This window comes from Lycorma delicatula, chromosome 7 (genome assembly GCF_047948215.1).
Source record: "Lycorma delicatula isolate Av1 chromosome 7, ASM4794821v1, whole genome shotgun sequence".
Classification (NCBI taxonomy): Eukaryota; Metazoa; Arthropoda; class Insecta; order Hemiptera; family Fulgoridae; genus Lycorma; species Lycorma delicatula.
In genome coordinates this window covers 87,062,434-87,089,902 of record NC_134461.1, presented here as the reverse complement: position 1 = coordinate 87,089,902, position 27,469 = coordinate 87,062,434, and the positions used below count along the sequence as shown (strand labels likewise).

Here is a 27,469-nt window from a genome sequence, read left to right as displayed (position 1 = left end):
ATAAATATCAACTGCTTCTAACAGCAGTCTAAATTGTTATTACAAACGTAGTAGATTGCTAGATTGCAGAAAATTTACCAAAACTTCTAAATATAATATCCATATAATTATATTACCATTATCAATTTTTGATAATGAACTTGTTAGTAGGTGAGAGGTAACTCAAAAAAGGAACCTCTTATTTTGAAAATTATATTTTTTTTATAACTTAATGCTAATCTTACTTCCGTGAACAAGTACATCATGCCACAATGGGTTTTAAAGGCAAAAACCATTTCTCGATAAATGTCTTCATTTTCAAGATAATATAAGCAATCGAAGTAGTAAAAATGGAAAAATTACGGTAATAAAATGAGGTAAACACCCCATAGTAAATTTTTTATTTTGTATTACATTCAGAACCCAATAAAAAACTTGAAGTGGTTAATGTTGGAATTAATGGCCCAACACTAATATAACAGCAGCTTTCGCAATAATTACAAGAATAATAACACACACATTAACTAATAATTTGAAATACTACCGCAAATGTGTACTACCAGCATCTGGTATAGAGTCCCACTGTAGCTAGTTCTAAAACAGAAAAATATCTGAAATAATTATACTATAATTTAGTTAATAGTCTCTACTCATGGGGGGGGATATGCATAATGAATATTAAATTTAGTAAGGTTATGTTCTGATTAGACTTAAAAAATAAATAATTATACATAGATATTAATTTTACACATGCTGAGGTATAAATAATAGTATATACGTAACTCTTTTTATACATTTCATATTCTTTTTGGATTTAAAACTAGCTACGATGGGTTTCTAAATATTTTACATAGTCATTTTGGTTACTTTATTATTTATTGTTTGGGATCACTTCTAATTTAAACCAATACTGTAAAAGAGTAATGTATATACTACTTTCTATACCTCATCTTGTGTAAAATGATTATTCATTTTTATTCTATGCATAATTATTCTATAATTAAAGTTGTAGTGTCTCCTTCACACAGGAATATCCCCACTGTTAGTACAACTCCATTTATAATCCAGTCCTCCATAATGGCCATCCAATCTCTATGATCTAGCCTAATGGCTATAGTAGTAGTTGTTGGTAACCTATAAACTGGATGCAGTCCTAAAATTTGATGCTTTAAGGTCGGAGTAACAGAAATGAGCTCAGTGTAACTAGCATTGAAGATGTATACTATACAGCTATACAATACTTTAACAACTGCAGACAAGTAATAATAATAGACAACTACAAATTATTGGTATCACAGGCCATTTAATTTTAATTCATTTTACTCTTACATACAACAATAATTATTTCATGTTATCCATTTATACTACATTAACTATTCATTTATTATTTATAGTAGTAATAATAAAAAAAATAAAATTAATTGATTAATAATAATGCTGCAGGCAGTTGTATATCTTTTTATAGGTCGGGTGAAGCGGGGCATGGTTTTTCTTCCATATTTAATATAAGAACAGTCTCAATTTGGCTTCTTAACCAGTGTAACAATGTAGTATCTTTACATTGGATGTATTTGTCTTCACCACTAAATATATTATAACTGTCATCCTGAAATTAAAAAAAAAAATTAATTGAAAAATATTTTAGGATTAACCACATACAATTATAAATATTAAAGTATGGAAATGTTTTCATATTTCAAAACTGAGGGATACTAGTGCAGATCTACGTAGTTACAAAATTCCCTACTCTGTGGTTTGTTTGAAATTGTTTGCCATCTTGGATTCTCCATATTGAATCAATCAGGAAGGTGAACATGTGATGTACATGATTTCAATGTAAAATTTTACAAGAAAAACGATTCCAAAAACTGGTTCTCAATACCATAAAACATAATCTTTTAAAAACCTTACAGGAACATCTTGCCAATAGGATCTCACCAAATGTCCATAATTATTAATGTTGTTTATTATTGTGAAGGCTGTTATTATTAATGTTAGGGCCATTAAATCCATTATTAACTGTTAAAGTTTGTTACTGTAATTCAAACTTTTACAACCAAGCATGTCTGGCTGTAATTCTGAAGGTAAAAAAATGTGATTTTTCAGTTTTAGCAGCTTTGATTACTTATAATACAAAAACAAAGGCATTTACTAAGAAAATTGGTTTTTACCATAGTTTTTTTCAAAAATTTTACATTAATATCATCTATAACATGTCCACCTTCCTACTTTAAAAAAAATATTGATTCAATGTAGCAAATCCAAGATGGGGGAAAAACTTCCAAACACACCAAAAAGTAGTTATTTTTTAACTGTAGATCTGCAGTTGTTTATGCCTCCTAGAATCACTCAGTTTTAAAATATAAAGCAGTTTCCACGTGGAACAGCTTACTTTTGTTTCTGAATAATTAATACAATACTTAAAGATGCAATTGTCTTTGTTCAATATAAATGTTGTGTATTCTAAACTGAGCAAGTTTTTAAACATTGTTAATCACTAATTTAACAAAAGTTACAGTATTTTAAAATTGCTTCTATTAAATTTATGGTAGAAGTATTTTAAGTGTTGCTGTGCAGCTAACAGTTATAAATATTTGATCTATCAATTAAAATCACCTACCTTACTATCAGGTGACTAGTATTGTCTCCATTAACATCTGTACTGAATAACAGTTTTATTTTATTTTGTTACTTTGGTTTATTGTTACTTTTGTCTGTTCTTTATTTGTTTTTCTTTTCCTTAAGAACAGACAAAAATAACCAATTTAAAGATCAAAACACTTACAGATTTTTAGTAACATATTAAAAAGGAAAAAAACTAGAAACAATATCAATTCTCAAGGTTTAATCAGTTTTCATACATAACATTTGAGAAAAATGAGAAACTGTATAAAGAAAGACTAAACAAAAGAAAGTCGAGTAAATTCAAAATTTATAAATAGTGACACTTTATATAAAAAGTAATAGACACACAAAAACAATTAGGTTTAAAATAACACATTAAGAGGAGCCAATAATAAAAAAGGCCTTACAGGAGACTACATTAAAAACTAGAACAGGGATAAAAACTTAAATACAGAAAAGGCACAGACAGGGTTATTACACAAAACAAACTTTAATACAAAGAGAAACAAGAAAACAAATTTAAAAGTATAAAACAAAGTTAATTAAAAAAGAAAAACCACAAGAGTAAATCCAAAACAAATCTAAATGAAAGAGTTTTATTTTAATGATAATAAAAGCTCCTCAATACTGCCCTTACAGTTTTCTGTTGCTGGATACTAATAACACATCCTTGGGCAATAAGCTAATACATTTGTTAAACAAACAAAGAACTTATAAATATGAGCTCAATTCACATAATCTTACCAAATCTCCAAATAGATGCAGCTTTCTCAATTCAAAGAATGTAGATGCCTACAAAGCTTGAATTGAGAAAGCTGAACATATTTGGAGACTTAGTAAGATTATGTGAATTGAGTTCATATAAAAAAGTAAAAAAATAATATAGTAAGTTATATGTAAAATATGAATATTATATGTACTAAAAAAGGAGGTTATTGTGAATTAACTTAGTAATTTTATATTTAAACTAAACTATTTTTTAAGTGGAATGTTGTATACAAAATAACAGTGGAACAAAAACTTACCTGTCTGACTTTGAAGACTAATTTATCATCAACGATGTCAGGTATAGCCATTACATCATCAACCCTAATTTCCCACATGACTTCCCACATACCCCACAGTCTGTACTTCTCAACAACCAGTATACGTCTGTAAAAAAAAAAAAAACTTAATTCCTATACAAATCTAAAATGATGTAAATTTAAATCAACAAGTTAATGATATAACAAAACCAAATTTCATAATAAATGATTAAATTGAAGTTATACTTACTGTAATGTAATAATGAGAATAGTTTTTCCTTCGGAACATAAAGCAGCATGCATCCAAAAGGTATCTGTGTCTGCATAATGACCTTTTGATATGGTATTCAATAAATGCATACCAGTGGCTTCATATATTGAGAATGGTCGGACACCCTATAAAATAAATTTCATAAAAAAATAAAAATAAGTACAATATCGATAATAAAAAAATATTATTCCACACCATTACAATATTTCATATTTTTTCAATCAAATCGCCCATTAACTAACTAGGGAAGGAAATATTTAATGGTAAAAACCAATTACCAAAGTATTTTCAAAATTTTGTTTGAAATGTAAAGGTTAATGAAGTTCGCCATAAATGAACTTTGTTTATTTCCATGTACGTATCAACTCTGTAGTTTGGTGGCAGATCAAACATTACCCAGTGGGGTGATTATGATAGTAAAATACCTTCAATTTAACAAAATACTTGATATGATGTACTTTCTGCCGGATGCAGTCATTTCTTTTTTACCTTTAGATTGGTTGTATCACTTTAACATGGATGGTTTAGTTAGGTGTTAATATTAAAGAAATGAAGAAAGGTATGGTAAATTATTTGTAATTAATAAATCAAAAATTATAGTGATATTTCTATAACTGAATTGTTAAGTAAAAAAAGCTCCAATAAAGATTGGCTTATCTATATTACTATATTAGTAGCAAAGAAATAGGGCTAGAAAATTCAAACGGATTCTTATTGCGTATCAACTTGTGTATAAAATTCCCGTGCTTCGCAAGGTTCAAATAAATATAATTGTATATTCTCGATAAGGGAGAGGGCGTTTTAAAAAGAATCAAATGGCATTGTAATCTGAACAAGCTGTTTTTTAATACTGTATTATTTGTATTACATCACCGGTTTTTGTGTTCGGCATGTGGCGATCAAAATTGAATAAATATTAAAATACTTGTTACGCAACAGGCACGCGTCTGTTACTGCGCGCATGCAAATATTCCCTTACCAAATCACGCAGCAGTTTGTAGGAGGACGGATCATCCATCAGATTGTAACAGGACTTGGGATCCCATTATATGTTTTCTGTAAAAGATGAACCTGAAGAAGGGTAACGGTTTTGAAGGAAGCTGTGCATTCTTCCCCGTTAATTTTTTTATAAGATGAATAAATTATTTCTTCCTTCATATAATAAGATTAATAAAAGGAAGGGGCATATTACCTGTGTGCTTCACAAGCAACATAGACGCAATTATCCAACGCGAAATATAGAGCTCAAAGATATCAATGATTTGTATCAGACCGATCTAGTGAAGATATAAACTAATAAAGTATATGCCAGTAATACTTTCATCGATTTTGCTATCGCGAAACCGCTAAAAAGTAAACAGGCTGAAGAAGTCGTCCAGGCTTGGAGCCAATTTTGAAAACGAATAAGATGAAAATTTTCAAACTGGTGATTGCTCAATCTCAGAATTGAATCACTTGTGACCAAATAGTCACTATTAATCACTATTCCATTTATAGAAAAGCTTCTCTAGCGCAACGCCTTAATCAAACTCTGAAGAACAAGAAGTGGCGTAAATTTACTGAAAGGGGTAATTACAGATGGGTTGATTTTTTTAAATGAACTGACCAAAGAGTACAATTCATGTCACAGAACTATAGGTTTCAAACCAATCACTGTCACAAGAAGAACGAAGGTGAAGAACGCATAACATAATGCTTTCTTTATAGAAAAGGTGAGGTTATAAAGGACAGTTTTATAATCGAAAAATTAAATAAAACAAAGTATGGTGACGTACTTTTGATAGAGAAAATTTTATAACGGAAAAAGAACAAAATGCTTGTACTCTGTTAAGAGTCACGAATCATGGGATAATAAATAAGACGTTTTGTAAGCGGAACCGCTTCTAAGAAGACATCATTTTTAAAAATGAAATTCAAGGAGCAACAAGATAAGCTTTCTAATTTTATAACTTAATCGGAAACGAGGACGGCGATAAAATGAAACGAAGACATAGCAAGTTACTTCCCAGTAATATCAGATTTTTACTTGTAAATCCTTCACACTGGTCAGAAGAACGCAGTTTTTAATTACTTGACTGTCACGGTTTGGGTTTCAGTAATGTGAAGGTATTTTCTAGATCCCTTTATCGACCGAAATATAAATTTTTGCAAGAAGTGTTACTCGACATGGAAGGTATAATTTATTATCTTTTTGATAACAATCAAGAGGTTTTCCTTCCGAAGAAACGGAACCGATTTCGATAATGAATTTTGATGATGTTTGTGGAAAGTAAAATAACTACCGGTGAATAGTCGAACAGGGTAAGCCTAAAGCAGAAGTTAATCTGTAATTCCGATTGACTATCCCCATCACGTGATGAAAGAACGAAAAGCTTATGAACACGATGATGTACGCATGGGCGATTATAGAATTAGAATGAAGTGAAGAAAAATAAATGAATGAACCCACCAAAGAGATCATAAGTAAACATGCGCAGTCCGAGTTGAACGAACTGATACAAACTGAAGGGACTATTTCACCAGAGTTTGAGACACCAACAGGAAAACTGCAGGCTGTGGCACGGGTTAAGAATCGATTCGAAGACGAACTTCTTAGGCAGTACATGCTTGATGCCATAAAAGATTTAAAAAATAAGACTGATAATGTTTATAAAATTCACTTTGAATGTGATCATTTAAAAATTGGAGACAAATCTGTTCATTTCAATCAAGACGATAGAATTTTAATAGGTGTCACAAGATTCGAAGGCACGCGCAGATTATACCAGTTGCTTTTAAAGAAAGAAACAAGTTCGTACATACATGCCGAGGAAGACCTCAGAAAGTGCAGAGATTCTTATACTTATCGATGCTCGTAGAACGAAAAACGAGATATGGTAGATATAAACTCATCTAATGTCGGTCTGAAATATGTGAAGATAATAAGGAAGCTGTTTATGGCAGAAGGATAAGGACGCCGATGATTTTTGATGAGATCACAAGATCTGATTACGTCTTCTTTGATGATCCGGACTAGTTATGTGAAAGATTGAGATTGTTGATAGCTTCCGAAAAACGCCCATCAGAACGAAATAATATCGATAGTCGAAGAACTGCGAGAACTGGGAATTATTAAAGAAGATAGGCTTCATCAGTTCATCCCAGTGTTAATCAGTTGACTAAGATAAAGCATTTAAACATGCAATAAGTGGAAAAATAATTTCGCGGGTATATTAACTAAGCTGAAACAAATGTCACACCAATAAAAGTCAGATTAATCGTATTGTTTCCATTGTCGGTTCTGAACCCGATGATGATAGACGTATAAAATGACATGTGTATTGAAAAGGAAACAGTTCAAAATGAGGAAGTGGTCTCTTAAGTATTCTCACAAAAACGCTGTGAATGATTTAACTAAGAAAGCAGTAGGAACAATAATAAACAAAGGTGTCGTGTCGGTAGACACCTATTTATTGTCGGTAGTACTTAACATACCGGGGTACCATTAATGCTGATCAGGAACTAAACTCAAGAGGTTGACCGGGGAATAAACCCGCCGGAGGCCACGTGCAAGGAGCATGATTTCCATTTTATAATTTTTATAAGTATTCATATTCAGAGAACAGAGCTGAAGCGGACAGAAAAGTAATCATCCGACGCTATCGTCGGTGTATCGACGATAACTAATAGCTAGTATCGGTGTTAACTAATACTTTGAAAGCAAAGAGCAAATTCAACGGAAGAATCCGTAAATACATAAAAACAAGGTACCCTCTTGTCGTACTGGTTGTGGAATCAAAAAGAGGAAAAACATCAAACGAGGCAGATAAGGAAGTAGTCGAAGAATATGTTAAAAAATCTTCTTCGCAGACCTCAATCGGATGTGAATTTGTGGAAGTTTGTGCTAAAGTCGGACATCAATGATTTCATTGGTATGTTTATGAGAGACGCGTTATTGGAAAAAATAAACTCATTAGAATAGGGTACTGTTAACTCTAACAAGTGTTTTATTATGGTAACGAACGAAAAATGTACCGAATTAAAAAGTACCGCCATGTAAAAAATCGAAGACACTGAAATATGAAATGACCAGTGAAATGTGCAATTTTAATGATATGGAGAATCCAGACGCAAATAGAGCTTTTATTCCCGAATAATAAAAATAAAAATTAAAAAATCAGAAATCGGCGTACAATGAAACAACTATAATGTGTTCAGAACCACCTGTATCTTACACGATAAGAAAACTGAATGTATGATGTACTGTTCTTTAAAAGTCAAATTTACTCGATCAAACACAATCCGATCAATATTAGGCTTCAGTTCAGTCGTTTTAGATCCGTATAAATGGCACACGTCCACCAAACCGATTTCCAGTGGCACAATGAACGTCATACGCGTAACCTGTAACGTAGTTAGAGGCTCGAAAACGGACGAAGAAGGACAGTTGTTGCATGAATATTTTTTTAACATTGAAGGAGTTTATAAAATTATATAAGAAGACATAACGTAATTTATATCTTCCTGTCCTAACGAGACGATACACATCACGATAGAAGTTGTGAATCAGAACGTACGTGTAGTCAGTTTAAAGGGAAAATAATTACTGTACGTCTTCATCGTAGAAAAAGATAATAAAATTTAAAAATGGGATTAGTTTTTATCTGAGAAGAAGGAAGAAGACGAGGACAACAATATAAGAAGGGAGTGACAACCATCTCCAGCAGTGCAATGACAGGCATTGCATCTAGGACATTGCATTGTCGCGGTCTACTCCGAGTAGTCTTTAGCGGGCAATGCTCGCAGACAGGGGTAGTGGTCATCGGGGCCGTTTGGTCCCGATGACCACGCTGCTGCTGCTCTGGTTCCTGGGGTGGTTTTCAACTGGGAAGATTTCCTTGGCTGCATTAGTGTTGAAAGCACCTCCTTTTGATCCCAGCTACGCAACGACCGGATTCTGGTGTCGAATTAGCTGAGATTTCGCACTTTTTTCTTCATTTCATTCCGGATTACAGCTGTGGAGCTGGGTACCCAAGAAATCGTGTACATATGGTCATGGTGGCCGATCGCTTGTTAGAGTTAACAGTACCCGATTCTACTGAGTTTATTTTTTCCGCTAACGCGTCACACACATACCTCTGAAATCATTGATGTCCGACTTTAGCGCAAACTTCCAAAAATTTCCCAAATTCATGTAAACAATTTCCCTTTCAAATGGATGTAACAAACATTCATACGGGGAAAAAGGAAAAAAAATAAAATAATGAAAAAATGAAGAAAAAAGATTGTTAATTCGAATGTTTTATGGTAGGCCTTCCGGAGAGAAATTTCATTCGTTAATAAAAGCCGAAGTAGCTACCTCAAGAGTGGTGAGGAAACGCAACCGATGTTCTGAGTTTATAAAAATGTATGTAGCGATGTTGGTTTCATTACTTCCTTGGTTATCGTCATGGAAAGTGCATTTGAGATTCACGGCTTTCTCGACAATAATGATGATTTTATCGTAAAGGAGTTGGCGATAGTGGATAGTTATTGCTTTACGATTCTTTTCTTCCAATCACCTTATACAAACTCTAACCTCAAACTGAGATACCGTCGAAAGGCAAATTGGTTGAAAAACAACTGTCATCATAGAAATTGAGATCAAGGAGACGCTGTATACATTGAGGATACGACAGCACTTCGTTCATGTTTTTCCAAGATATACAGAAAGGGGCGGGAAAAAGCTAGATTCCTCCGTAGGTTCCACGACGACGTTCGGGAGACACCGGAAACCATTCCTAAACCCGATTTCACAAATGTACATATCTATCCTCTTACACCAATCGACTACACCAGCTTTATTCATATCACACCTATCATCTCCGTAAACGTGGAGAACTGCATACCGCATTTTTCTATATGGATTGGTTGATACAGCAGATATCATCAAAGGAATTTTCCAGGTAGGCCGATCGGCTGCATTCATTTCGATGTAACGATATCGAAGACAAAGAAATCTTCGCTTTGGAAGGATTTGATTATTCTTTCAAAGACCAAAATGTTAGATGTAATTGGTGCTGTCAGACTGAATTCGCACGATTAATGTAAAAAATGTACCAGTCTTATACGAAAACATAGTACCAAGAAAATTATCTAAATAGATTTAAAGTCGAACACTGAAATATTTTACAATAGGTACCATTGTTGGAGAGGGTATTTCTCCCAAAAGTTTTATAAACTGTTGCAGATCGTTATGGTGATGGACAGTCTTATTTTATCCTTTGATGATGATAGCGGCAAAACTTGAAACTCTGTTTCATGTATTTTGTTAATTATGTATTTTTAATTTTAAGTATTGGTATTTTTTTAAATATTGGTTCTTTTAATTATATTTTTTTATCTTAATTCTTTTAAAGATGGTTTTATCTTATTAAAATATGTATCAGTAACAAATTTCAGCAAAATTTGTCAATAAACTTTGTTGGAAGATGCAAAAAAATCATGTAAGAGTGAATGTTGTATACTGCTAATGCTGAAAAGGACGAGTCTCTGTGAAACTGTTGGACATCATTTGGATATTATCAGAGGTACAATCAAGCAGAAATATGAGGCTTTTTTCGACAGATTATTACGTGAATGCGATATTCATAAAAAGAGTGGTAGGAGAAATCAATATCACTGATGGATGTTGGGAGGATGCACCAGTTGTGAAGTTGAGGTTCTAAGGAATGCACGTGTCTACTTCAATCATTTCTATATTTGAGGAATTTGATGCGATGACAGGAAATTTATTTTAGCATTAACGATTCATATGCATGCGCAAGACATTAAGCGAGTGCTTGAAGCGTATGTACTAAGTACTAGATAGTTTGCTATCACAATCTGAAAAGTCTTCTGAAAAAAATAAAAAAGCTCGAGATAGGAATAAAAGAAGTCAAAAAAATTTTACTTCATTATCAAGAATTAGCATTTGTAATAGGAGTTTACAAAAATGCAACTCAATAACCAAGGAGTGACTCCGTTCACTTTTATTGCAGTCAACATGAAATGTGCTGCTTTGCATCTCAGTTACAATTCCGTCAAGATATTGAGATCACGTATATGAAAAAATGGAATTCAACTGCTATGGGGACCACAAAAGTCATTGATGCTGATGAGTTGGAAAGATTGCTTCAATATATTGCATAATCGAGAGACTAATTCCAAGAAAAAAGACGATTATCTCATCTGGCTGTGGAAAATGGAGAACATTTTCAAATAATACGAATCTGGTAAAATTTTATCATTTTGTTGAAAGCATCCATCCAGTTAACGTGTAACCAGATGGATCCAGTCACGTTTATCAATGTCTTTAACGACGCCTCGTTTACAATCATTTATGACAAAAAATTAAAAAGATCTAGCGTGTTCCCATGAGTACACTACGGGCCATGAAAATAGTGTTCACCAAATACGGAGCTTTGTTTGTATTCATTTTGAATGCCATGATAAAAAATGAGCTTTTTGCAGCGCAAGACATTAAAAAAAATTATATTTGAAACAATTCAAATATATATATATATATATATATATATATATATATATATATATATACCTTCTTTTTATTATGTAATAAAGATTTAAGACACAAAATTTTATTCAATGGAACTTGTTTTTTTCAGGTTAAAATACTGTGGAATAACGCACAATATTCAGATGAGACTGTAGTAATTTGTTGTTATAAAAAAAAATTAATAAATAATGGTGAGTGTTTTATGTAGGCCTCCTGAGAGAGTGATTTCACTCTTTAATAAAAAATAAATGTAACACAAAATGGCTGCTACAACATAAAATTTTATTTCTGTTGTGGTGGGGAAATGCAACCAAATAATAATGGTGGAGAAAATAAATAAAACAGTACTTCCTGAATTCTTTAACTGAATGTAATGTTTTAAAACGATCTTTTCAGAACTGCAGCACTACATGTACACACCACTTTAAACCCTCATGTGGTAATTCTCAGCTAATGATGTAAAAGAATTTTTTCTTTCACTACATTAGTTAATGCCTACCAGGATGGATGGCCTAAAGGCCTGTGCCACAATCAATGGAGGATTCATCTTCCAGCAAACTGTAGCACTATTTGGTGAGGTAAGTGTTTGCATACACAAACACACACACACACACACAGACTTATTAAAAATACAATCTATACAAATATTATTTATCATAACACTTATACTTTTGCAGTAACTCACATGCACTCACAAGTGCAAGCATACAAGTATTAATTAATTTTTTTGGGTGGTCTTGAATTTTTTTTTTTATTTTAACTCTTTGACTTCTACAAATTTTCATCTAATGAACTAAACAAAGTTGAGTAGCGGTCATTGCAATATCAATTTTGCTGATATCAGTATAAGTTGTGCAACATCTGCCTTGTGCCCTCATTTGCCTGACAGCATCCACAGACTACATGTCCCACGTGTCCTCAAACTTCCTGTGCACAGGGCTCATCTACCACCTTGTCAGTCAAACACTACTGCCCAGTGTAGCAATCACAATGATTAGGATCATCCTCAAGAAAGACTATCTTATTCATACTCACACATACACATCCACACACCACAAACACACCACTTATTACTTTGTTAAAATTTAAATTATTTATTTGGTATTATTATTCTTTTATTTTAGAATATTTCATGGCTTGTGTAGAAAAAACTTTGCTTTGATGGTCGGAAGATGCCATGGTGGCGTAGGCTAATGCACCCACCACTCTCCCAACTCATTGGGTGACAAAGACTTACTATCAGCAGCAGGTGTCACATACCAAAATGCTGCAATCATATTGGTTTTCAACATCAAATATAGCGGAAAGGCAGAGCTAGCGAGGGGAGTGAGAGGGATGGAGCTACATTACTGCAATTTTTTCTATTGGCTTTTGGCGAAGGGTTGGGGAAATACAAGATGGCCAATGACATGTCACCAAAATACTGCTATTCTATTGGTCTGTGGCCCATTTTCCTACTACTTATATTTTAATGCTTGTTTGTCAACTACTTAACTATTTAATATTAATTATAGACTTTTTGTAGACAAGTCAATTGGAAACAATTCTGTATGCAGATCTATGAATAATGTTAACGGTTAAGAAAAATTCCATTGTAAATACCTTGTCCATTCTATAAATCTTCTTGTGGACTCAATCTGTGCTTCCTTCTTAAGTGGAAGCTGTCTGATACAGCTTCATATATGGTTGGAAAGGCAACCCAACCATATTTTAACAATTAAATTTATCAAATGAAAATGATCATGTTTATAATCATAGCTACTAGCTAACAAAAATATATTAACTAAGTATTAAGTTCCTACACAAAAAATAAAAACTTAATTGATTTAAGTGTAATAATAATAGTCAAAACGTTAGCTGCTGAATGGTAAACAATTTTGTTGTTGCTTTTAAAGTAAGTATAGATTGCAGTATGTATAATTACAATATTTAATTATTACAATATATTGTTAAGTGAAGTTAATGTAGATAAAAGGGCTATTTTTTCCCACTCCAGTTCTAACAACAATCACAAGGTCTTATTAAATTTTCATGTTCGAATCTTGCCATTATTTACTAAAGTTGGTATGAATACTTAACCCTCCAAGGGGGGAAGGTTTAGATCCTCCAATGGGTGATCTGAATAAAAGGTTTATAGTTCAATTCTATTATGTCCACAATTCTGCAGATAGGTGAAATTTTCATATAGAACTCAACTTGTGTGGTACTTATATTTATAAGGATTGTAATCCATATCAGGATATAACTAAACTAAAAAACCAAAATTACTGATGGCTAATGATTTTTCCATCCTAAGTAATGATATATTGATCTTTCAAGGAACTGGGGATGAAATGGGTATCTATTGTTGGGTGGGATCTTGAAGAACTTGTTTCAAGAGTTTTTTGCACTTTAAGATGAGTTCTTTCATTTCATAGATACTGTGATATATGCAATAGATTGCTCCTTTCTCAATATCAATTACTTTCCTGATCTGTTCTTTCCAGCTTCATTTGTTATACAAACATGGTTAAAGCCAAGCCAACCATTGCAAAAGAAGCAGCCATCTATAAAACAATATTAATTTTGTTGATTATGCATTGCAGTTAATAATAACCCACCTGGCAGTTTAGAAAAAGAAAGATGCCCTACAAAAGCTTGCATGCAAGAAACCATAATTTAAGCGAATAAATAAAAGTACCAAAGTAGCATAATCTGAAGTTAAAATATTTTAGCAGAGCCTTCACACAAAATGTCAACTGATATACAATGAAGTTACAAAACAACTTCAAAAAGTGAAATAAATATTAAAGTTATAATGAAATACATTAATACATAATTAAAAAATGAAAATACCAAATATGGGTTGAGATATCTTGGTAATCTTGCCCTTAAAATCATATCTTCACCTATTTCAGCAGCTCTAAAAAAAAAGTAATAAATAAAAATTAGTTATAAAAAAACATTAATATCATCTTAATAATATTATCTTATAATAATATCAATATTTATATCACTTTCACGTCTGCATTTGGACTGTCCATCAAAATGAGAGGGTAAATTTTCATGTTTAACCTTAACCATTGAAAATGATATTGATATTCTTTCAGAAAACTGTTATATTTATCTGTTTAGTTTTTACATTTACAATTATTTAATTGATCTATTTTACATAATAACTGTTTGTAACAAAATTTGCTTCTAATGTAATATAAATTCAACATAAATGTACTATTGTGAGTGCAGACAATAAAATATATAAAAAAATTTGGCTATTAAAGTAATCAGCTCCATCATATACAGTAGCCAAAAAACTATTAAAATACTTAAAATGGAAATTAAATTTCAGAAAAATACTGAAAAATCAAAACAAATAAAAATATCTTAAAACTACAAAAACCAAAACCGTGTCTTTTAATGTACAATCATCCCAATTGAAAAATCCATAAATATAATTACAAATAAAATAATCTATGTAATTATCAGACTAATTTAAATTTATTACTCAAAATGGATGATTTAAAATGTTTCTCTAAAGGGAAACAAGTGAGGTTTTGGTGTGTGTAATTACACTACATATATAAAGTTACATATACAGAGTGATATTTAAGTATGGAAACAGATTTATACTGTACATCTGAAAGGTATTTGGAGGCAAAGAAATGGGGTTCTAGGTAATTAAAAAAAGTCTGCATTATGATGGTGGGTTTTTAATTTTTGTCTGCCATATTGAATCAAACTTAATTTCCTAATATAGGTAGGTGGAGATATGACCCATGATTTTGATTTAAAATTTTACAAGAAATATAATGGTGAAAACTGTTTTTCTGTTAATGTCTTTGTTATCGAGTGATAAGCATTCAAAGCTGCAATGCTGGAAAAATCAAGTTAAAAAAAAGCTAAAACGTGTTGCATGAACAATTTTATCGCATTTTACATTCATAATGCATACAATAATGAACTTTAAACAGTGCTATAATATTGATAATAATGAACAGTTAACAACAAACAAATCAGCTGAAAATACTTACTTAAAAATATATCACAAATTTAGCTGAGTAAATCAGCTGTTAATTTACAATACAGTTTGTATTACATTGAAAGAATACAACTTATTAACTCCTCATTTCACCTTTTTACTTCAACATAGTTGTAACGGAAAAATTTGAGTAAAAATTAAGTTGTAGGCCAAGCAGTTCAAATTTGTTTTTTGGTGAAAATGTTATTATTAGTTTCCTAGTTAATTTATTTAGTTTTATTAAATATTAAATTTCAAATAGCAATGCCTTCTTTAAGTGAAACCAAAAGAATAACTCTGTTTATGATGTTCGGGTATGGTGACAAGAGTTCGGTCTTTACAAGAGGAATGTGTTTTATTTAATAATAGATTTACAAACAGAGAACTAATAAATAAATTGACTGTGATCAAGACAGTACAGCGATTTGAAGAAGTACTGTTACTGTAAAGAATCACCCTCGCTTCGGTAGACCAAGAACTGTCACAATTGATGCAAAGTCATCAGGTGTATTGCAGACCTTTGTTGAAGACCCTCATTCATCAATTCGAAAAGCTGTTGTCCAACATGACAGTTATTTTTCAATTAAAAAAATTCTTAAAATAAATAAATTTTACCCTTATAAGTTACACCTAGTGCAAGAACTTTTGGAACGTAATTTTTACCACAGAGTTGAATATTGTGATATTTTAATGCAAAAGTTAAATGCAAATTTTTCTAATTCAATAATATTTACTGATGAAGCGACTTTTATTTTAAATGGCCTTGTGACTAAGCAAAACTGTCAATATTGAAGCAATAATAATCCCAGATGGATGTTGGAAGCTCATACACAGCCCACAGAAAGTAAATATTTGGGCAGGAATAGTCAGTCATTGTATTGTAGGGCCCTTTATTTTAGATGATGATCTTACAAGAGGTGCTTATTGCAAATTGTTAGCCAATAGGAGTTTACTAAATATCCAGGAAAATGTTAGACAAAAATTAAACAATAATGTTTGGTTTCAGGAAGATGGGGCACCACCTCATTTTTATCTAAGGACACGGAAAATTTTAAATGAACAATTTCCAAATCGTTGGATAGGTCATAGAGGAGCCATATAGTGGCCTGCCAGATCCCCAGACCTGTCTCTGGATTACTTTTTTTGGAGGTATCTGAAACATAATGTTTACAAAACAGAACCTGCAGACACTGATGAACTGAAAAGAATAATTTACAAATCTGCTCATGTACTACCAGACATGATACAACAAGTTATAAATGAATATTACTTGAGATTAGCACACTGCCAAGTTGTAGAGAGAAAGCATTTTGAACATTTATTGTAGAATGGTGTGTTTTCAACATTTATTTAATTAGTATATTATGGTCGAAAACATTTATTTAAAATTTTGAAATAGATATTGTAATATCTAAATTAAATGTTAGTCGAAGTAGCCATTTACTTTGTTGTATTGTTAATTATTACTTATTGTTCATTATTATCAATATTATAACACTGTTTATAGTTTGTTATTGTACACATTATGAATGTAAACTGCGATAAAATTGTTCATGTAGCGGATTTTAGCTCGTTTTATTGTTAGCACGATTTTTCCGTGATTACTACTTTGAATACTTATAACTTGATAATAAAGGTATTAACAGAAAAACGAGTTTCACCATTGTTTTTCGTGTAAAATTTTAAATTGAAATCATGAGTCATATGTCCACCCACCTTCCTATTTAAAAAATTAAGTTTGATTCAATATGGTGGATCCAAGATGGCTGACAAAAATTAAAAACTCACCATAGTGCACATTTTTTTTAACTATGTAGAACCCCATTTATTTCTGGCTCCAAATACCTCTGAGATGTGCAATATACTGTTTTCATTCTTAAATATCACCCCAAGTATAATATGTTGGACAGTAGGAAAGAATGATTGAATCATCTGAGATAGTTCAAAGCATTTTGGAAGAATAGCTGCATAAACACTCACTTAATAATTCTAAAATTTTATCTAATAATGCTCCACTTAAAAATAAACTAACCTTTTTATTCCATCGGTAGCCATTGTAACGCAATTTAATACACCACCAGATGGTTTAGTTAATAATCCCATAAGCCCTTTACCAGAACTTCTAAAAAATCCTTCAACACCATCCTGTTGGGATCCTGAAAAAAGTTTCAACATTATTTCTATTATGTTTATTGAACCTAAGGAAACCATTAAGGCATTTTTAATAGTGGGCAGGATATTTCAGAATATTGTTTTACCTAGTTATGATTTACAGATTAAAAACAAATCTTAAGTTGTAGTATGAAAGCAAATCATATTACTAACAACAAATAAAAGAATTTTCTAGAAGTACAGAATGCAAAATCCTCTGTTATTTCTGATAAAAGAATAAAATCTACAATTCTACTATCCTTAAGCAATCTCTCAGAGTAAGAATAAGGATTAGTTTTGTTAACTCATATAAATGGATACCATTATATGAAAAAAAAAAATATTCAGCATGATTTTTGAGCAGTCTGAGTTGGAATTTCAGTGGTTAGGTTTTTAATGATAAATTTACAATTTCATTTTGGACTGTTTAAAATAACAACTGTAATTATTTTTTACTTTTATTTTTAAAAAACACTGTTATACAGTGGGACACTGAATTTGATATTCTTTTGATGGAACATTTTTAATATTAGATAATGCACTCATGTTTCAGCAGGCTGCTTAGAAAGAAATGATGGAAAATTTTAAGTTCTGGTTCTACCTACAAATGTTACATCCAATCTACAACAATGGAAAAGTGGTTATTTGTTTCCCTGAATTTACTAGAAAGAATTAAGGAAAAAATTTCTCTTAGCTGATAATGAAGAATAACTGGACAATTAAGATAGTCAAAGAAATTAATTTGAAAGAATGCTGTTATATGGTAGTTGGATGGAATTCCATCAAAAAAGATAAACATTAAAGCAAGTGTAGCTTTAGAATTTTTAAGAAGTAATGCTTTCAAAGATATGGTTTGATTACTGATGGTCACTAAGTATTATTCTACTAAACGTGTAATTTTTTTGATTTTTTATTATTTTTAAAAAATTATATTTTTTATACGAGGGTTATTTTATTTTCAAGGTCCGATCGGTCACGAAATTAAAACCACAGTGAAAATAAAAGAATTTTTATTTGTAACAAGTACTTACATAGTTACACTATTTCTCTACATAGTCGCCACTCTGATTTAGACATTTGTCGTAGCGTGGTACCAACTTTCCAATACCCTCGTCATAGAACAGAGACACCTGTGTTTTCAGCCATGTTTCTACACTGGTCTGCAGCTCGATGTCTGTGCCAAAATGTTTTTCTCCTAGCCAGCGTTTCATGTGAGCAAAGAGGTGAAAATCGGATGGAGCCAAGTCCGGGCTGTATGGTGAGTGATCAAACACTTCCCAACGAAAACGCTGCTAGAGCTTCTTTGTTACAGCTGCAGTGAGTGACCAAGCATTGTCAGGGAGAAAGACAATGCCTGATGACAACATTCCTCTCCGCTTATTCTGAATTGCCCTTCGTAGACTTTGAAGAGTCACGCAGTATGAGGCTGCAGTGATGGTCGTGCCACGTTCCATGAATTCCACCAAGAGAACTCCCTTCCGGTCCCAGAACACAGTATCCATACAATTTCTGTTGGAGAAGTTTACTGGGAGAATGAAAATGCATCCACTGTTTGGATTGTTCTTTTGTTTCATCAGTTTCAAAACGGACTCATGTCTCGTCACCTGTGACAATTTTATTCAAAAAATCTTCTCCTTCATTGTGGTAGCACTGGATAAATGTTAGGGAGGCGTCCATTCTCATTGTTTTGTGATGGTTGGACAGCATCTTTGGAACTCATCTCGCACACAGTTTGCGGTACTGAAGTCACTCATTCACAATGGTGTAGAGAGCTGACCTTGAAATTCAGGAAATGAATCACTCAATATGGAAATTGTGAACCGACGATTTTCTTGAATTGCCTCATCCATTCGCTCAACAAGATCATCGGTTGACACTCGCTTCCTTCCCTGAGCACCTGCATCATGAACATCTGTACATCCTGCTTTAAAGTTCCTGCACCATTGTTGCACTTTGCTGTCACTCATTGAAGTTTCACCTTACACATTACTTATTCATCGATGAATTTCAGTTTCATTACACGCCTCAGCCTGAAGAAATCGAATTACCGCACGCACTTCACACTTGGTGGGAGATGCTATTGTCGTAGACATGTTTATGTGCTAGCTGCGTGTTCAGAACTAAACGAAGTGACGTGGCGTGATTGAAGGCCATACTAGAGACACTACGCAACACATATGCGCAAAGGTTCATCCGAAATTTGCACGGGTTTTTATTTCGCGACTGATCGGACCTTGAAAAAAAAATAACCCTCGTAATATACATTAACTTAACATAATTTCTCTTCAATACAATTTTTGTTTTTTTTTTTATAAGTTTTTAACTGACTTTTATATAAAACAATAGTTATTTCAATTTCTTTCATATAATTTTTATAAATTTTGATTCTTTTATTAGTAAATTTTCTACCCGTTGGATTTGTAATGTGCTACAGGATCTATTTTTTTTCCATTGTTTGTACTGAGTATCTTTTTAATTTTATTAAATAATTTATTTTATATTTTTGTCTTTTTATTAACTGTGATATCCATTAAACAGTAGAATTTGTCCAATTCATATGATAAACCTTCTTTAATTTTTCCTATTATCTGGATTCACCTTCAATCTGGATTCTGGATTTGCAAAGGTTAACCTAATTGGCGTTCAACTGTATATACATATTTTTTTGTAGGGCATTTCATCTAATTTTTATTTGTCAATTATAACTTATTATAATTATTACCTATTTAGTATTAAAAATTATTAACATATTTTCTTGCATACACTTTTTCTCCTTAGTGTTTACTGATGATTGTTTAAATATTGAAATGGCCATCTAGTTTTAAATTTTAAGCAAATTTTTTAAAACAATTTCTGAGCATAATCCAGATTTTATTTAACTCAATAACCTTTTGGTGTAGCTATTTATTTGTATTTTATATTTAATAAAATCATAAGTTAACCTTTTTTATAGATTTTAAAGCTGTAAACAATAAAAAATAAGTGTTAACATTTTTCTGTTAATCTAGTCGTAATATAAGTCAAGAAAAATATATCAAGAAACACTTAAAAATAAGGATAAAATAATTTAAGTAAATAAATAAAAAGAAAAGAACTTACCAGTTAAAGAAGGTTTCATAACAATCCCAGATAAACCAAGTGTTACACCTAACATGAATGTTTTGCTAGCAGTTAATAAAGGCTCAGGTAAATCATTACTCTGCCGGAGACATATGAAAAATCTTCTTTTCTAAAATAAAACAAAATATTTTCAATTTTTTGGTGGTATTAAAACAGTGAACTGTCAAGTAAATTTAACGCAAATGCAGAAAATTTTATTTAGTTAACAAGCTTTATTTATTGCCAATGAATTCCAAACACAAAATAAACGAGAAACAAAGCAGCATAAAAAACCAAAGATAAAATTATAACACAAAATGCTTCCAGCAGAGATGCGTCAATGGATTAGATATTCATTGATTGGGGTAACAAAATTTGATTTAAAATTTTTTTAAACTTGTGGATCAGTATGATGAAAAAATTTTAAAAATAGCTCTGAAAAGATTGACTAGAATTGTATTGCCATGTATTTACAAAATGACTTAAAATACTTTTTTTTAAAGAATTTTATATAAAATTTATTTTTCATCATTTCTGAATCCCTAAACCTTAAAATATGAAAGTTTGATCGATATAATTTTTACATTGTAAAGATCTTTTAATAAAGTCTTAAAAAAACTTTCTTTCAAAGTGGAAAATTATTTAATCTGAAAATAAAAGAAAAATGTTTAGTAGTTGGAGCAAGTTTATTCCCTCTGCTCCATGTGGTAAAGATATTCATTAAAAAAATTATATTCATAACTTATATATGTAAAATGACTTGTATGCTTAAAAAAAACTTTAAATTAAGCTACATTTCAAACTAAAAATGGACCTTCAAAATTAACAGAAGAGAATTTAAATTAACATTTAAATATCTTTAATTAAAATAACTATCATTAAATTTCTTTAATTTTTCTTCAACTAGATCAGCCAAAGATAAGTTTAAAATGTAAGATAAATTATAGTAAGAAATCAATGACTTACTCTTCTAAAGTCATCTTCAAAGCTGATAAAATTTTGAAACTGGTTTTGATTAGTTAATGCTGATGTTATTAATGACATCGAGTTGCTAGCACCCCCAATGTAATGACCCATTATTATTTGGGCACCATGATTTAGACCTTGTGCAAACTCTTCTGGACAATCTACCACTCCCTAGGAAAAAGATTGAAAATATAATAAAATTACATGCATATAAATAAATTAAACAATTATTTACTTTGCAATAAGTAATCTAATCTATAACTTCTAATCTAATCTATATTTTTTAATCTATAACTATAACAAATTTTAGCTAAGACAAATATAGTGTAGAACATTTTATGTAGTAACATTATGAGTAAAAAGTAATATGATTTACTTCAAAAAAAAAGATCATAAATGATAATATAACATCTTTAGTATAACTAAAAATTCATCTGGGGTTATTTTTTATCTTTTCAATGTTAAGACCATTATTAATGACAGTCATTCCATTGTTAACTAAATAATTATACCATAATTTATATTTAGTTCCATATTTCCTTATTTTAAAAAATGTTCTTAATAATTTTCTTTTCTAGCCTGAAAATGCTTTAGATGTGATGCCAAAAACAACATTAAGTATTGTGTAGGAGAGATTGTTACCATGATACGCTGCTGTCATCAGTTGATCATAAAGTTTACATAATAAATCTTGAAGCAGTTTTATTACAAATGACAATATTCATTAAGTCATTCAAAAGAAGGTTGTGGTCGATCATTATATGAAAGAACTTCACTAGTGATGACTATATATATCATTTATTACTCATCATGGTTATTATTAACATGTTCTTTTCTTTGCTATATTTACTTTTAACCCTTTTGTTCCAAAGACTACATGGATATGTACTACTGTATACCTGAGATCTATCTTCAGTATCATACAAAATAATTTAAACGCAGATGTTATTTAATTAAAAGTAACTTTATTTAGAAAAAAAAAACATACATGTACAATTTGTGAATATCTAGTAATTAATATGCCTTCTTTATTCTTAATCAGTTCACATACACAATTTGGTATCAATTCAACAAGTGTACTACAGATTTTTGTGATTTTTTCATCATGAAACCATACTGATATTAATGAGGTCAATTTTTGTGGTACAATTCATTTTTTAGAGCCTGTTTTTAACTATTGCCCAAAGATTTTTAATTGGGTTTAAGTCTGGGGAGTTGCCTGGCCATGTAGTACTAATTTTTCATTCTTTGAATACTTTTTCTACTTTTTTGGCAGTTTAGCATGGTGCCAAATCTTGTTGGAACACTCAGTTGCCGTGTGGGAATTTATTTTGTAGTTGTCTCACAACCCTTTTTTCATAATCATGAAATTCAATATACCATCTCTGGAAGTAATGAAAAAGTGCCTTTGAATATGAAACAACCCTGATAAACTTTTTTCTGGGGATGTTTAACTGATTTTTGGATCTGAACCAGTGATTTATTTTCATCTGATGCATTTCTAATGTAAGGAATCCTGAATATAAAAATGTGACTAATTGAAAAACATAACATTTTTCAGTCTTCTTTGGTCCAGTTAGCACGTGCTTTGGACCACGTGAGCCTTTTTTTGCACATTGGTGGTGTTTTTATAAGCTACTTTTTAGCTGACCAACAAACTTTCTGTCCAGTTGCAAGAAGTCTGTTTTTAACAGTTATCATGCGTAAATCTGTTCCACAGTTAATTCTCGATTTAAGTCCACAACGGAGAATTTTGGATCAAGTTTACTTTTTCTTACTAATAATTGATCCTTGATCCAGTGTTGGAGTAGTTTTACTTTTACAGCCACATTTACTTTTCCTTTGCGGTGATTTAAATTGTTTTAAAATAGCATTCACTGTCCCTTTTCCAATAACACCCTCAGATTTATTTGTTGTTGTGTCATATTGGCAATATTCAAAAAGAGAAACAATTTTGTATCACTTTCTTGGAGTTATGTCCATTATCATACACAGAAAAAAAAAACAAAGAAAATACAATTTTGTAATAAAAAATAAAATTGACTTCACAAAACATTTAATTACATGAAAATTACTAAGTAAACAAAATAACCTCACATTACACAGACAGCTTAAAGAATGGGTGTGAACAAGGAGAGTAGCCACAACATAGGAAATAAACAAAAAATCCCCTGTGTTTGAATTAATTTGCATGCCACTATGAATTTACCTTGTCATTATTGACAGGAATAAAAATTAATTTTTATATAAACTTTAACAGTCACTTTTCATGATTTCCATTTGGACTTTGCCTATCAGTTAAAAACAAAACAAAAAGTTAAAAAAAAAAACAGTTATATTTATACCAATTTTTTTTTAAAGAAGGCAATAGCAAATGGATTTATTTTTAATGCATTGATCTTGACTTCTTTTAAAGAAGAAGAAGAAGAAGAAGATGGTGGTCACATAGTAACACTGCTGGCATAATTGTTTAACTTCATTGATCCTACAGCAACCTATTAAGCAATACTTTGGAGACTGACATTTTACCTTACATCACCCCTTCAATTTCTAGGATCCTATTCCTAATTATATACTCCAGGTTATGTGGAATCATCAGATTGTGAGGCATATAGTTTATTATCTTATCTAGAATCCTAGATTTGTATTAATGAAATACATGGTAAAGCAAAATTTTAAGACTTTTTACCCATTAGATTAATTTAGTTAAAGTATGAAATGAAAGTAAGAGTAGACAAGGAAAGAAGACAATGAAGTTTAGTGACTGGTTCATCATCATTAAGCCGTTAAGTCTGTTTTGCTGCAGGAGTTTCAAAAATGATATTGTGAGAGCAAATAAAACCAAGAGTTAAGTTGCAATACTGGGCTAGTTTAATTGCAAAGAAATAAAGCACAATGGCCTGCAAGATTGTCTGAATTCAGAAATTCAATCAATAATTAAAAGATTTTCAGAACATAGTCCCTTACTACAGTTAAAAATTCTTCTAAGTATAAAAATGTATAAATTAAATGGAAAAAATATAGCATGGTAAACTAATGACACAATTTCCAGACTTAGATCTAAACAGTATTGTATACTAAATTATTTAAAAATACTCACAAATGGTGGTTCATAGAAATGATCACCCAAGCCCATCGTAAAATCGGGCACCAGTGAGTAAGGATTGCCCAGCACATCCAAACCAAGCAACAGTACGTTAATTTGTTGGTAAAGTTGACCTATATAGTGTAAAATACATTCTGACTTCTGGTTCTGCAAACTGCATACCCTATTCTTTACTTCGCACAAGGCAATTCTGTAAAAACAAACAAAATAACTAAATGAACTCATAATCAATGAAAGTATTTCATTTATAAAAAAATGATGTATCATTATTTTATTATAAAATCATTGTCATAATTCCATTGAATGATTATTAAAAAAATTTCAACAAACTTTAATTTTCTATTGAAATCTTTTGTTTAGTTGCAACCTAAATGTGCAATCACAAATAGAAAAAGAATAGTTTTACCAAGAGATGATAAATTGTCAGTTTGAAATCAGAAGAAATATTTAGTATATATATTTTTTCATCATTTTTTTTTTTTAATCTGCTATATTCTTCACTTTTCACAAGGACTCTTATCTTTAAGATTATGATATAGTCTGAGACTTAGGCTAGTTGCAGTTTAATTTTGCAGAGTGCTATTATTACCAAACTTGCTCAATAAACTTATACTACACAAATAGGAATGTCAAAAATTACTAGTATTAACATATGTGCAAAAAGAAAAATGAAATGTGCTTAAAAACTGCATTAACATTAATTAGAATGCAGATTCATGTTTATTCAAACAAGCATCCCATTTCAGTGAATGTTCAGCTAATGACAATAGAGATAAACCACATACCAGACCATATTCTTTGGAATAGTTCTTGAAGAAATCTGAAGTATCAATTACTAAAACAAAGAGTATTAAGGAAAATCAATTATGGAGCTCTCATACCTAAATACCAAACAGTGAAATACAAATAACTAATTTCAAAAAGAAGTAAATAAATATTTTATCTATATCAGTAAATACATTTTATAGATCAAATAAGAACTGGGTAGGTATCCATGGATAATACCAGCAACTTCTCTAGCATTTTCTTGAAAGAATCAAAGAAAACTATGGGAAAAACTTGATCAGAGTGTTATCACTATATAAAGAAATAAAAAAACGAAATAGTTAGAGTACACAGTAATATTTAAAAATAAAGTAATAAATGTATGACATAATAGTGGTATAAATAAGTAAAGGTAAGTAAATAAAGTCTATGTGGAGTAATACGACAATTTTGAAGACTTACTTGAAACTGTTTGAGTTGTTCTGTATTTCTTTTATAATAAACTACTATTATTTATCCTGACAAAGGTAACAGATTCATACATACAATCATATGGGAATGTTAGAATTTTTAATTTACTGACCAAACTTAGAATCAACATCAGCAAATAAATGACTACCATTGTATTGGAAACCTACCTAAAAAAAAAAGTTAACTATTTCTAAAAAATGCGAAAATGTTATGGATTTAAATTTTTTTCATAATATCAATCAAAGAAAAAAACATTATTTTGTTGACGGGAATTTTTATTTAAAATAAAATACTTTTTACAATAAAAAAACTGTTACAGTACCTAATTCTAGTATTTTTAACTTCAGTAAGAGAAGGTGCAATTACATCGAGCAGGAAATGAAGTACATCGGATGTATAAGACCAGCCAGTTGGATGGATGCACAACTTTGTGCTGGAAGCACGTGGTGAAAAACTGAACTGTAACCTCAGAGGAGTTAAGTGTAATGATTCAAACATAATCCTTGTATCTGTAGTCAGACCTAGACTCTATAAACAGATAAATTAGGTACTATTAAACCTACTGAATATTTTTCTGATACACACATAATACTTAAATATTTGTTATAAATACCTCTACTCTTATTTGACTAGACTAAAACTAATGAATCCATACCTAAGCAGTAAAAAACTAAAGGAGATATTCTCACACATTTAAATTCATTCTTCATTTCTCAAGAATGTATTTTTGGAGAATTTAAATATAAACAAACCATCAAAGTGGTTTATAACAACAATATTTTTAACAATATATATACATAAGATTGTAAAACTAAGATACAATGGGACAATACAAATAAAGGAAAGCAGTTAAAAAATGTATTTAAATACAATAATAAAAGAACAGAAAACTTTTAAAGATAATATTATCATTATAATGTGGTTTATAACCCTAATAAACACATAATAAAACATTTAAATCTTATTAATAGGAAAAACTCTTGTGCAAATCTCAAAAACTCTTAACGTAACCTCAAATAGAAGTCATATTTTCTGTTGTCAACCTTAAATTGAGTGTAACTCAAGAATGGCTCAACTAATTTTAATCAAATTTTCACATGCATAACTTCAGATACACTGTTGCAGTATATTTTAGATTTTACTCCTTATACCTAAAACAAAAAAAAAATCAATTCACTTCTCAATTCAACCATGTGACTGAAAGAATACTGTACTTTTCTTTGAAACGTCGGCAAAATAACAATCCTAATTATAGTGGTACTCATAAGATTAAATGAACTTAATCTGAGCAACTTCTGTAGGAAAACCAAAAGTAAGCTTTTAGTGTTAAATAAGATTTTTAAAAGCATGTACATAAATAAAAATTATAAAATTATATAATGTAACTGAGAAACTTCCAAAAAAAAAGTATGATAATGTAAAAGAAAAAAATTGGAGCCAACTCAAGAATAATTAGCTCTACTTACTAATAACTAACTCTATGACAGGCTTATTAAGGAAA

General features: G+C 30.7%; 1 protein-coding gene across 1 annotated transcript in view; it reads right to left on the bottom strand.

Annotated features, from left to right (window-relative positions):
• Positions 1 to 1,268: 1,268 nt before the first annotated feature.
• Positions 1,269 to 27,469, bottom strand: part of LOC142327391 (intermembrane lipid transfer protein VPS13A-like) — a 250,261-nt gene continuing 224,060 nt past the window's right edge. Inside the window, exons 57-65 of the mRNA XM_075370414.1 lie at positions 26,291 to 26,496; positions 24,727 to 24,922; positions 21,627 to 21,797; positions 20,661 to 20,790; positions 17,443 to 17,566; positions 14,249 to 14,315; positions 3,880 to 4,025; positions 3,630 to 3,756; positions 1,269 to 1,585 (exon numbers count right to left, since the gene is read on the bottom strand). Of these exons, the coding sequence (XP_075226529.1) occupies positions 1,439 to 1,585; positions 3,630 to 3,756; positions 3,880 to 4,025; positions 14,249 to 14,315; positions 17,443 to 17,566; positions 20,661 to 20,790; positions 21,627 to 21,797; positions 24,727 to 24,922; positions 26,291 to 26,496 (1,314 nt within the window). The 3' untranslated portion in view covers positions 1,269 to 1,438. The remainder of the gene's footprint in view (positions 1,586 to 3,629; positions 3,757 to 3,879; positions 4,026 to 14,248; positions 14,316 to 17,442; positions 17,567 to 20,660; positions 20,791 to 21,626; positions 21,798 to 24,726; positions 24,923 to 26,290; positions 26,497 to 27,469) is intronic.